The 13,839-nt window shown below is 43.1% G+C and overlaps 2 protein-coding genes across 2 annotated transcripts in view; both read left to right on the top strand.

Moving 5' to 3' along the window:
* fhod1 (formin homology 2 domain containing 1) overlaps nucleotides 1–9,583 on the top strand; it is a 45,755-nt gene extending 36,172 nt beyond the window's left edge. Inside the window, exon 14 of the mRNA XM_075468811.1 lies at nucleotides 9,317–9,583. Within this exon, the coding sequence (XP_075324926.1) occupies nucleotides 9,317–9,396 (80 nt within the window). The 3' untranslated portion in view covers nucleotides 9,397–9,583. The remainder of the gene's footprint in view (nucleotides 1–9,316) is intronic.
* LOC142383971 (uncharacterized) lies at nucleotides 9,432–11,983 on the top strand. The gene is made up of 2 exons (XM_075469851.1): nucleotides 9,432–9,468; nucleotides 9,564–11,983. The coding sequence occupies exons 1-2, from the start codon at nucleotides 9,432–9,434 to the stop codon at nucleotides 10,919–10,921; spliced, it is 1,395 nt and encodes a 464-aa protein (XP_075325966.1). The 3' UTR covers nucleotides 10,922–11,983.
* Nucleotides 11,984–13,839: the final 1,856 nt, after the last annotated feature.

The following is a 13,839-nucleotide window of genomic DNA, read 5'->3' as shown; positions in this document are numbered from 1 at the left end:
AGTTCTTGGGGGGGGGGGGGGGGTCCAGTTCTTCATGCTGACTCGTTGATCACGTGTTTGATCACGTGTTTGATCACATGTTTATCACATGTTGGATCACATGTTGGATCACATGTTTGATCACATGTTGGATCACGTTTTGATCACGTGTTTGATCACGTGTTTGATCACATGTTTGATCACATGTTTATCACATGTTGGATCACATGTTTGATCAAATGTTTGATCAAATGTTTGATCACATGTTGGATCACATGTTTGATCACATGTTTGATCACATGTTTGATCACATGTTTATCACATGTTGGATCACATGTTTGATCAAATGTTTGATCACATGTTTGATCAAATGTTTGATCACATGTTTGATCACATGTTTGATCACGTGTTTGATCACATGTTTGATCACATGTTTGATCACATGTTTATCACATGTTGGATCACATGTTTGATCAAATGTTTGATCACATGTTTGATCAAATGTTTGATCACATGTTTGATCACATGTTTGATCACGTGTTTGATCACATGTTGGATCACATGTTGGATCACATGTTGGATCACATGTTTGATCACATGTTGGATCACGTGTTTGATCACATGTTGGATCACATGTTTGATCACATGTTTGATCAAATGTTTGATCAAATGTTTGATCACATGTTTATCACATGTTTGATCACATGTTGGATCACATGTTTGATCACGTGTTTGATCACATGTTTGATCACGTGTTTGATCACGTGTTTGATCACATGTTTGATCACGTGTTTGATCACATGTTTGATCACATGTTTGATCAAATGTTTGATCACATGTTTATCACATGTTGGATCACATGTTTGATCACATGTTGGATCACATGTTTGATCACATGTTTGATCAAATGTTTGATCACATGTTTGATCACATGTTGGATCACATGTTTGATCACATGTTTGATCACATGTTTGATCACATGTTTATCACATGTTGGATCACATGTTTGATCAAATGTTTGATCACATGTTTGATCAAATGTTTGATCACATGTTTGATCACATGTTTGATCACGTGTTTGATCACATGTTTGATCACATGTTTGATCACATGTTTATCACATGTTGGATCACATGTTTGATCAAATGTTTGATCACATGTTTGATCAAATGTTTGATCACATGTTTGATCACATGTTTGATCACGTGTTTGATCACATGTTGGATCACATGTTGGATCACATGTTGGATCACATGTTTGATCACATGTTGGATCACGTGTTTGATCACATGTTGGATCACACGTTTGATCACATGTTTGATCAAATGTTTGATCAAATGTTTGATCACATGTTTATCACATGTTTGATCACATGTTGGATCACATGTTTGATCACATGTTTGATCACATGTTTGATCACGTGTTTGATCACATGTTTGATCACGTGTTTGATCACATGTTTGATCACATGTTTGATCAAATGTTTGATCACATGTTTATCACATGTTGGATCACATGTTTGATCACATGTTGGATCACATGTTTGATCACATGTTTGATCACATGTTTGATCACATGTTGGATCACATGTTGGATCACATGTTGGATCACATGTTTGATCACATGTTGGATCACATGTTTGATCACATGTTTGATCACGTGTTTGATCACGTGTTTGATCACATGTTTGATCACGTGTTTGATCACATGTTTGATCACATGTTGGATCACATGTTTGATCACATGTTTGATCACATGTTTGATCACGTGTTTGATCACATGTTTGATCACATGTTGGATCAAATGTTTGATCACATGTTTGATCACATGTTTGATCACATGTTTGATCACATGTTTGATCACGTGTTGGATCACGTGTTTGATCACATGTTGGATCACATGTTTGATCACGTGTTTGATCACATGTTGGATCACATGTTGGATCACATGTTTGATCACATTTGATCACAATTTTGATCACATGTTTGATCAAATGTTTGATCACGTGTTTGATCACATGTTTGATCACATGTTTGATCACGTTTGATCACGTTTGGTCACACGTTTGATCACGTGTTAGATCACATGTTTGATCACGTTTGATCACGTGTTTGATCACGTGTTTGATCACATGTTGGATCACATGTTTGATCACGTGTTTGATCACGTGTTTGATCACATGTTGGATCACATGTTGGATCACGTGTTGGATCACGTGTTTGATCACATGTTTGATCACATGTTTGATCACATGTTGGATCACATGTTGGATCACATGTTTGATCACATGTTGGATCACATGTTTGATCACATGTTTGATCACATGTTTGATCACATGTTGGATCACATGTTGGATCACATGTTGGATCACATGTTTGATCACATGTTGGATCACGTGTTTGATCACATGTTGGATCACATGTTTGATCACATGTTTGATCACGTGTTTGATCACGTGTTTGATCACATGTTTGATCACGTGTTTGATCACGTGTTTGATCACATGTTTGATCACATGTTGGATCAAATGTTTGATCAAATGTTTGATGACATGTTTGATCACGTGTTTGATCACGTGTTTGATCACATGTCGGATCACGTGTCGGATCACGTGTTTGATCACATGTTGGATCACATGTTTGATCACGTGTTAGATCACATGTTTGATGACATGTTTGATCACGTGTTTGATCAAATGTTTGATGACATGTTTGATCACGTGTTTGATCACGTGTTTGATCACATGTCGGATCACGTGTCGGATCACGTGTTTGATCACATGTTGGATCACACGTTTGATCACGTGTTAGATCACATGTTTGATCACGTTTGATCACGTGTTTGATCACGTGTTTGATCACATGTTGGATCACATGTTTGATCACGTGTTTGATCACGTGTTTGATCACATGTTGGATCACATGTTGGATCACGTGTTGGATCACGTGTTTGATCACATGTTTGATCACATGTTGGATCACATGTTGGATCACATGTTTGATCACATGTTGGATCACATGTTTGATCACATGTTTGATCACATGTTTGATCACATGTTGGATCACATGTTGGATCACATGTTGGATCACATGTTTGATCACATGTTGGATCACGTGTTTGATCACATGTTGGATCACATGTTTGATCACATGTTTGATCACGTGTTTGATCACGTGTTTGATCACATGTTTGATCACGTGTTTGATCACATGTTTGATCACATGTTGGATCAAATGTTTGATCAAATGTTTGATGACATGTTTGATCACGTGTTTGATCACGTGTTTGATCACATGTCGGATCACGTGTCGGATCACGTGTTTGATCACATGTTTGATCACATGTTTGATCACATGTTTGATCACGTGTTTGATCACATGTTTGATCACATGTCGGATCACGTGTCGGATCACGTGTTTGATCACATGTTGGATCACATGTTTGATCACATGTTTGATCACATGTTTGATCACGTGTTTGATCACGTGTTTGATCACGTGTTTGATCATGTTGGATCACATGTTTGATCACGTGTTTGATCACGTGTTTGATCACATGTTTGATCACATGTTGGATCAAATGTTTGATCACATGTTTGATCACATGTTTGATCACATGTTTGATCACATGTTTGATCACGTGTTGGATCACGTGTTTGATCACATGTTGGATCACATGTTTGATCACATGTTGGATCACATGTTGGATCACATGTTTGATCACATTTGATCACAATTTTGATCACGTTTGATCAAATGTTTGATCACATGTTGGATCACATGTTTGATCACGTTTGATCACGTTTGATCACGTTTGATCACATGTTTGATCACATGTTGGATCACATGTTGGATCACATGTTGGATCACATGTTTGATCACATGTTTGATCACATGTTGGATCACATGTTGGATCACATGTTGGATCACATGTTGGATCACATGTTTGATCACATGTTGGATCACGTGTTTGATCACATGTTGGATCACATGTTTGATCACATGTTTGATCACGTGTTTGATCACGTGTTTGATCACATGTTTGATCACGTGTTTGATCACATGTTTGATCACATGTTGGATCAAATGTTTGATCAAATGTTTGATGACATGTTTGATCACGTGTTTGATCACGTGTTTGATCACATGTCGGATCACATGTCGGATCACGTGTTTGATCACATGTTGGATCACATGTTTGATCACATGTTTGATCACATGTTTGATCACGTGTTTGATCACATGTTTGATCACATGTCGGATCACGTGTCGGATCACGTGTTTGATCACATGTTGGATCACATGTTTGATCACATGTTTGATCACGTGTTTGATCACGTGTTTGATCACGTTGGATCACATGTTTGATCACATGTTTGATCACGTGTTTGATCACGTGTTTGATCACATGTTTGATCACATGTTTGATCACATGTTGGATCACATGTTTGATCACATGTTTGATCACATGTTTGATCACATGTTTGATCACGTGTTGGATCACGTGTTTGATCACATGTTGGATCACATGTTTGATCACGTGTTTGATCACATGTTGGATCACATGTTGGATCACATGTTTGATCACATTTGATCACAATTTTGATCACGTTTGATCAAATGTTTGATCACATGTTGGATCACATGTTTGATCACGTTTGATCACGTGTTAGATCACATGTTTGATCACATGTTTGATCCTGAACGCAGCTGTTCCACAGAAACATGGGTTCCTGGAGGAAAAGCCCAGAGGTCTGATCAAATTGTAAAAAAAAACAAACCCCCATCATCTTCTCTTCAAACATCAGGAGGTTAAAGTCAGATGGAGGAAAACCGCTTCAGCACTCTGACTCTCAGCTGGGAAACTCCAGATGTTCAATAAATCTTCTCCAGATACAGGTTCAGACTCTCAGCAGGTTCAGACCCTGAATGGTTCAGACCCTGAATGGTTCAGACTCTGAATGGTTCAGACTCTGAATGGTTCAGACCCTGAATGGTTCAGACCCTGAATGGTTCAGACCCTGAATGGTTCAGACCCTGAATGGTTCAGACCCTGAATGGTTCAGACTCTGAATGGTTCAGACCCTGAATGGTTCAGACTCTGAATGGTTCAGACCCTGAATGGTTCAGACTCTGAATGGTTCAGACTCTGAATGGTTCAGACCCTGAATGGTTCAGACTCTCAGCAGGTTCAGACCCTGAATGGGTCAGACTCTGAATGGTTCAGACTCTGAATGGTTCAGACCCTGAATGGTTCAGACTCTCAGCAGGTTCAGACCCTGAATGGTTCAGACTCTGAATGGTTCAGACTCTGAATGGTTCAGACTCTGAATGGTTCAGACCCTGAATGGTTCAGACTCTCAGCAGGTTCAGACCCTGAATGGTTCAGACCCTGAATGGTTCAGACTCTGAATGGTTCAGACCCTGAATGGTTCAGACTCTCAGCAGGTTCAGACCCTGAATGGTTCAGACTCTCAGCAGGTTCAGACTCTGAATGGTTCAGACTCTGAATAGTTCAGACCCTGAATGGTTCAGACTCTGAATAGTTCAGACCCTGAATGGTTCAGACTCTCAGCAGGTTCAGACTCTGAATGGTTCAGACTCTGAATAGTTCAGACCCTGAATGGTTCAGACCCTGAATGGTTCAGACCCTGAATGGTTCAGACTCTGAATGATTCAGACCCTTAATTGTTTCAGACCCTGAATGGTTCAGACCCTGAATGGTTCAGACTCTCAGCAGGTTCAGACTCTGAATGGTTCAGACCCTGAATGGTTCAGACTCTCAGCAGGTTCAGTCCCTGAATGGTTCAGACCCTGAATGGTTCAGACTCTGAATGGTTCAGACTCTGAATGGTTCAGACCCTGAATGGTTCAGACCCTGAATGGTTCAGACTCTGAATGGTTCAGACTCTCAGCAGGTTCAGACCCTGAATGGTTCAGACCCTGAATGGTTCAGACTCTGAATGGTTCAGACCCTGAATGGTTCAGACTCTGAATGGTTCAGACCCTGAATGGTTCAGACTCCCAGCAGGTTCAGACTCTCAGCAGGTTCAGACCCTGAATGGTTCAGACCCTGAATGGTTCAGACCCTGAATGGTTCAGACTCTGAATGGTTCAGACTCTGAATGGTTCAGACTCTGAATGGTTCAGACTCTGAATGGTTCAGACCCTGAATGGTTCAGACCCTGAATGGTTCAGACTCTGAATGGTTCAGACTCTCAGCAGGTTCAGACCCTGAATGGTTCAGACCCTGAATGGTTCAGACTCTGAATGGTTCAGACCCTGAATGGTTCAGACTCTCAGCAGGTTCAGACTCTCAGCAGGTTCAGACTCTGAATGGTTCAGACCCTGAATGGTTCAGACTCTGAATGGTTCAGACCCTGAATGGTTCAGACTCTGAATGGTTCAGACTCTCAGCAGGTTCAGACCCTGAATGGTTCAGACCCTGAATGGTTCAGACCCTGAATGGTTCAGACTCTCAGCAGGTTCAGACCCTGAATGGTTCAGTCCCTGAATGGTTCAGACTCTCAGCAGGTTCAGACTCTGAATGATTCAGACCCTGAATGGTTCAGACTCTCAGCAGGTTCAGACCCTGAATGGTTCAGACTCTGAATGGTTCAGACTCTCAGCAGGTTCAGACTCTCAGCAGGTTCAGACTCTGAATGGTTCAGACTCTGAATGGTTCAGACTCTCAGCAGGTTCAGACTCTGAATGGTTCAGACTCTGAATGGTTCAGACTCTCAGCAGGTTCAGACTCTGAATGGTTCAGACCCTGAATGGTTCAGACTCTCAGCAGGTTCAGACTCTGAATGGTTCAGACCCTGAATGGTTCAGACTCTCAGCAGGTTCAGACTCTCAGCAGGTTCAGACCCTGAATGGTTCAGACTCTGAATGGTTCAGACCCTGAATGGTTCAGACCCTGAATGGTTCAGACTCTCAGCAGGTTCAGACCCTGAATGGTTCAGTCCCTGAATGGTTCAGACTCTCAGCAGGTTCAGACTCTGAATGGTTCAGACCCTGAATGGTTCAGACTCTCAGCAGGTTCAGACTCTCAGCAGGTTCAGACCCTGAATGGTTCAGACTCTGAATGGTTCAGACTCTGAATGGTTCAGACCCTGAATGGTTCAGACCCTGAATGGTTCAGACTCTGAATGGTTCAGACTCTGAATGGTTCAGACTCTGAATGGTTCAGACCCTGAATGGTTCAGACTCTGAATGGTTCAGACCCTGAATGGTTCAGACTCTCAGCAGGTTCAGACTCTGAATGATTCAGACCCTTAATTGTTTCAGACCCTGAATGGTTCAGACTCTGAATGGTTCAGACTCTGAATGGTTCAGACTCTGAATGGTTCAGACTCTGAATGGTTCAGACCCTGAATGGTTCAGACTCTGAATCGTTCAGACTCTGAATGGTTCAGACCCTGAATGGTTCAGACTCTGAATGCTTCAGACCCTGAATGGTTCAGACTCTGAAAGGTTCAGACTCTGAATGGTTCAGACCCTGAATGATTCAGACTCTGAATGGTTCAGACCCTGAATGGTTCAGACTCTGAATGGTTCAGACTCTGAATGGTTCAGACCCTGAATGGTTCAGACCCTGAATGGTTCAGACTCTGAATGGTTCAGACCCTGAATGGTTCAGACTCTGAATGGTTCAGACCCTGAATGGTTCAGACCCTGAATGGTTCAGACTCTGAATGGTTCAGACCCTGAATGGTTCAGACTCTGAATGGTTCAGACCCTGAATGGTTCAGACCCTGAATGGTTCAGACTCTGAATGGTTCAGACTCTGAATGGTTCAGACCCTGAATGGTTCAGACTCTCAGCAGGTTCAGTCCCTGAATGGTTCAGACCCTGAATGGTTCAGACTCCCAGCAGGTTCAGACTCTCAGCAGGTTCAGACCCTGAATGGTTCAGACCCTGAATGGTTCAGACTCTGAATGGTTCAGACCCTGAATGGTTCAGACTCTGAATGGTTCAGACTCTGAATGGTTCAGACCCTGAATGGTTCAGACTCTGAATGGTTCAGACCCTGAATGGTTCAGACTCTGAATGGTTCAGACTCTGAATGGTTCAGACTCTCAGCAGGTTCAGACTCTGAATGGTTCAGACTCTCAGCAGGTTCAGACTCTGAATGGTTCAGACTCTCAGCAGGTTCAGACCCTGAATGGTTCAGACTCTGAATGGTTCAGACTCTGAATGGTTCAGACTCTGAATGGTTCAGACTCTCAGCAGGTTCAGACTCTGAATGGTTCAGACCCTGAATGGTTCAGACTCTGAATGGTTCAGACCCTGAATGGTTCAGACTCTGAATGGTTCAGACTCTCAGCAGGTTCAGACTCTGAATGGTTCAGACCCTGAATGGTTCAGACTCTGAATGGTTCAGACCCTGAATGGTTCAGACCCTGAATGGTTCAGACTCTGAATGGTTCAGACTCTGAATGGTTCAGACCCTGAATGGTTCAGACTCTCAGCAGGTTCAGACCCTGAATGGAGACATAACAGCAGCTCTGTGTCCTAAACAGCTGCTATCAGTGCAGCTTCTTATCAGTGTTTCCACTTCCTCAGTAAAGCTGCCCTCAGCTGATAATCCTGTTTAGAGGACGAGCTGCTCGCTCAGCTCTGTGAACATCTTTCAGGGCTCTGAGGGCAGAGGGAACTTCCTTTCTGACATCAGCACACAAACGAGCTTCGAGGTGCTGTGAACAAGTTCTTTCTGCATGGTGACTTCACTGCTTCACTCAGTTAAATCCAGTTTAACTAACTAACTAACTAACTAACTAACTAACTAACTCTGCGTTACTCAGTTAAATCCAGTTTAACTAACCAACTAACTAACTGAGTTACTCAGTTAAACCCAGTTTAACTAACTAACCAACTAACTAACTAACTGAGTTACTCAGTTAAATCCAGTTTAACTAACTAACTAACTAACTAACTAATTAACTGAGTTACTCAGTTAAACCCAATTTAACTAACTACCTAACTAACTAACTGAGTTACTCAGTTAAACCCAATTTAACTAACTACCTAACTAATTAACTAACTAACTGAGTTACTCAGTTAAACCCAGTTTAACTAACTAACTCTGAGTTACACTCATCACTTTTAAAGCCTTCTTTAGACTCTGAAACAGATAAACCATCCTAAAAATATTTGATTTGTTGTTAAAAGACTCAAGCATGGTTGGTCTGGGGTTAGGTACTATTCTCACATGGACTGAAGTGGATTATTAATGCTGTTTTATGAATGAACTATGATAATAATCAGAGTTCTGCAGCTTCTTTCTCTCGTGTTTCTGAAAGAATGAAAACAGCGTTTCCCCTGATGTGTTTCAGTGAGGAGAACCCTGAAGAGCGGCCTCAGCCTGGACGTGGTTCAGGCTCTGGGACTCAACAAGGCGGCGGACAGAGTCTGAGCGGAGACCAGAACCCACGGGTCCTTCTCAGAACTATGGAACCCAGAGCAGCTGAGAGACTGGGGGTCCGGGGTCCGGCAGCTTGTCCTGATCTGAGGACACTGAGACAATAACCAGCATCAACATAAACGTAGGATCAATGAGGGAAACTCACCGTTAAACACGAGGTGTAGCTGCAGGTGTAGCTGCAGGTGTAGCTGCAGGTGTAGCTGCAGGTATAACTGCAGGTGTAACTGCAGGTGTAACTGCAGGTGTAACTGCAGGTGTAGCTGTAGCAGGTGTAGCTGCAGCAGGTGTAGCTGCAGGTGTAGCTGCAGCAGGTGTAGCTGCAGGTGTAGCTGCAGGTGTAGCTGCAGCAGGTGTAACTGCAGCAGGTGTAACCTGCAGCAGGTGTAGCTGCAGCAGGTGTAGCTGCAGGTGTAGCTGCAGGTGTAGCTGCAGGTATAGCTGCAGGTGTAACTGCAGGTGTAGCTGCAGCAGGTGTAGCTGCAGCAGGTGTAGCTGCAGGTATAACTGCAGGTGTAACTGCAGGTGTAGCTGCAGCAGGTGTAGCTGCAGCAGGTGTAACTGCAGGTGTAGCTGCAGGTGTTGCTGCAGGTGTAGCTGCAGCAGGTATAACTGCAGGTGTAGCTGCAGGTGTAGCTGCAGGTGTAGCTGCAGCAGGTATAACTGCAGGTGTAGCTGCAGGTGTAGCTGCAGGTGTAGCTGCAGGTGTAGCTGCAGCAGGTGTAGCTGCAGGTATAACTGCAGGTGTAACTGCAGGTGTAGCTGCAGCAGGTGTAGCTGCAGCAGGTGTAACTGCAGGTGTAGCTGCAGGTGTTGCTGCAGGTGTAGCTGCAGCAGGTATAACTGCAGGTGTAGCTGCAGGTGTAGCTGCAGGTGTAGTTGCAGCAGGTATAACTGCAGGTGTAGCTGCAGGTGTAGCTGCAGGTGTAGCTGCAGGTGTAGCTGCAGCAGGTGTAGCTGCAGGTATAACTGCAGGTGTAGCTGCAGGTGTAGCTGCAGCAGGTGTAGCTGCAGCAGGTGTAGTTGCAGCAGGTATAACTGCAGGTGTAGCTGCAGCAGGTGTAGCTGCAGCAGGTGTAGCTGCAGGTGTAGCTGCAGGTGTAGTTGCAGCAGGTGTAGCTGCAGCAGGTGTAGCTGCAGGTATAACTGCAGGTGTAGCTGCAGCAGGTGTAGTTGCAGCAGGTGTAGCTGCAGGTGTAGCTGCAGGTGTAGCTGCAGGTGTAGCTGCAGCAGGTGTAGCTGCAGGTGTAGCTGCAGCAGGTGTAGCTGCAGGTGTAGCTGCAGCAGGTGTAGCTGCAGGTGTAGCTGCAGGTGTAGCTGCAGGTGTAGTTGCAGCAGGTGTAGCTGCAGCAGGTCTCAGAGGGTCAAAGCTTTTTATAATCATGTTTCATTTCACCGTCACCATCATCAGATCTCGTGTTCCGACTCAGACCCACAGAGTGAGTTTTCAGCCTCACTAACGTGCGTTTGTTGCTGCTTCTTTACATATTTATGCATTAAATTTTTATCTGTTTCCTGAAGATGGGAACCTTAAAAACAACCTCCTGTGGAAACCAACCGGTTCTCATGTCCAACTGTCCTACTGGGAGGACTTCTGATTGGTCAGAGCTCCTGGAGATACCACCTTCAAATAAAATAAATAAAATTAAATACCACCATGTAACTCAACACGTGCAGCACGTGCAGCAGAAATGTTTTTATCGATTTGTTCAGTGTTGGTCTGAGTCGGTGAGATCTGATAAGTTCCAGGATTTTGAGTAAAACTTTATTGTCGAGGGTCGACTCTGTAAAGATTTATATTTTATTACAGCTTCAAATCAAAGTATCTGAGCACTGAGAGTTCCTGTCATGAAGAAACAGTTGGATGGTCAACACATAATCCTGTAAAGGCAAGCAGACCTAATGCTGCCGGTATGTTAGCTTAGCACACAGCCAGGCTAGCTGCTTCCCACCGCTTTCAGTCTTTATGCTAAGCTAGGCTAACCGAGCGTTTCACTGCATGTCGTTTTCATTTTTTTCATTTTTTTGTATCAAAAGCTGTTTTTCAAACGAATCTGAAGTTAAACGAGAAACTAAAAAAGTTTCATAAATTCAGATTGTTGCAGAACTAAAGATCAGAATAACGAGCTGGTTTATCTTTAAAGTCAGATCATTCATTATAGATGATGTCAGGTGTTGGTCCAGAGGTGGAAGGTCATGTGATGTGATGAGAAGCTCCAGCTGTGTCCTCTGCTCTCAGGTGTGTTTTCTAACTTCTCTAACTTCTGATCATCTGGACGGTGAACAAAAATGTCAGTTTGCTGGTTTAAGTACACCTGAAGCAGGACAAGCAGCTGCTCTGAGCTTCTGATCAGGTCACACAGAAAGAATCGTGTTAATATTTCCACAAATTGAAAGAAAACGCAGCCTCGCTGACGTGGTACCAAAGCGGCCGATGTTTCCGCTCTCAGGTGTTTCTCCCTCCTGCTGACCTCAGCTTTCAGATGAAGACTCTGCTTTAACTTGAAGAGCAACGTGAACATTTTATGGAAGATTGAAAGTGTGTTTCTGATATTATTAATAAAGGTTTTTGAATAAATGATGAATGGATCCATTTTTGTTTCATTTCAAATTGTTAATAAAGTTTCTATGAGATCTGGAGGTTTCATTCAGGTCAGTTATGAACCTGCGGCAGCTTTGCTCAGCAGAATGTTCTGGATGTTCCTCTTCCCACCAGCGGCGTCCCGAGGCGTTCCCAGAACAGTCCAGATGTGTAATCCTGATGAATTCTGGGTCCAAACACCAGAACCTCCATGTTTCTAAAGAGCAGCAGCTCCACTCTGAGCTCCGAATGTCCGAGTCCAGCCGCCCTGCAGAGGAAGCTGATGTCAGCTGTTTATGTCCGATTAAAGAAAAGTAGGGCTGGGTGAGTTAACTCGTTAATTATTTAACACCGATAAATATTTTATCGCCCATTAACGCAGGTTTTATTTATTTTTTTATTTTAAAAAAAACAAGCTTTTTTTGGGGGGGCTTTTGTGCCTTTAATGGAAAGTTCAGAGAGACAGGAAGCAGGGGGCAGAGAGAGGGGGAACAACACGCAGCACAGGGCCGTCCGATACGGGACTGGAACCGGGGCCAGCTGCAGCGAGGACTATAGCCTCTGTACATGGGGCGGCTGCTCAGCCCACTACGCCACAGACCGCCCCTGTTTTATTATTTATTTTATTATTGTAAAAGTCTGCTGCTCACAGGCTTTTATTTTGTAAAAGTCTGTCGCTCACAGGCTTTTATTTTGTAAAAGTCTATTGCTCACAGGCTTTTATTTTGTAAAAGTCTGCTGCTGTCTGCTGTGGAACAGGAAAAGAAAGTAATCGGCGGATCCACCAAACCTGGAGAAGGGTACGGAACTTTTACTCGGCCATTTTCATGTTAAAGTTCTTCCAGACGGCGGAGTCGACAGAACCAAAGTCATCTGTAAACACTGCCAAGTTGAATTGTCTTCTCAGCGTAGTAGTTCCAGTCTAAAATATCACTTAAAGGCAAAACACACAACTGATAGCAGCAAGTCATTCAAGGAAACAGACAGTGGAGCGAGGCTTCTACATAAAAACTACAGAAAGATGCTGATGTTAAAAGTGTGTTTGCACAACAAATGTTATGGCACTTTCATTCATATGGCAGCACATTTAAAATAAAGCTAAATGCTAAAAACTATACACTACTTTTGGATTCATTTTTGGATTCTGCGTACAAATGAGATTAATCGTGATTGATCAGGGAAATCATGAGATTAATTAGATTAAACATTTTAATCGTTGCCCAGCCCTACAGAAAATAAAACAAAAAATGTTAAAAGTGTTTCATAGATCCTGATGATTCAGCTCTGAAGACCCTTCTCCAGATTTCAGACCCGCTGGTGACTGAGGCAACTTCAGAAACGTGTAGCCTGGAGAACCTCCACCTGAGGGGTAAGCCCGGGCTTCTTCTTCTTTGGTGCTCCAAGAGAACCTCTGAGTTTAAAAGCATCAAAATCCATATCCTGGATCTCTTTGGACAAACACAACTAAACGTAAACCACAAAGAAAGCGTTGCTTATTTAGGCCTCGTTTATTGTGTAGAGCAGCAGTCCTGTCCAGGTGTCCCGCCTCAGCCTTTGAACAGTTCCACCTGTTAGTTGGTAAAACTTTTGGACAGTTAGTTGGTAAAACATCTGGACAGTTAGTTGGTAAAACATCTGGACAGTTAGTTGGTAAACATCTGGATAGTTAGTTGGTAAAACATTTGGACAGTTGGTAAAACATCTGGACAGTTAGTTGGTAAAACATCTGGACAGTTAGTTGGTAAAACATCTGGACAGTTGGTAAAACATTTGGACAGTTAGTTGGTCAAACATTGGGACAGTTGGTAAAACATCTGGACAGTTAGTTGGTGAAACATCCAGACAGTTAGTTTGTA

Source organism: Odontesthes bonariensis, chromosome 1 (assembly GCF_027942865.1).
Source record: "Odontesthes bonariensis isolate fOdoBon6 chromosome 1, fOdoBon6.hap1, whole genome shotgun sequence".
Taxonomy (NCBI): domain Eukaryota; kingdom Metazoa; phylum Chordata; class Actinopteri; order Atheriniformes; family Atherinopsidae; genus Odontesthes; species Odontesthes bonariensis.
The sequence above is the reverse complement of the archived record's forward strand: the minus strand, read 5'-3'. Positions and strand labels throughout refer to the sequence as shown.

What these genes read in the sequence shown, in the direction of transcription:
- LOC142383971 (XM_075469851.1), top strand. Translation starts at nt 9,432, where the DNA reads ATGGAACCCAGAGCAGCTGAGAGACTGGGGGTCCGGG. An exon ending in TGAGAGACTGGGGGTCCGGG is followed by an intron (nt 9,469 to 9,563) that starts GTCCGGCAGCTT and finishes GTTAAACACGAG; the next exon opens with GTGTAGCTGCAGGTGTAGCT.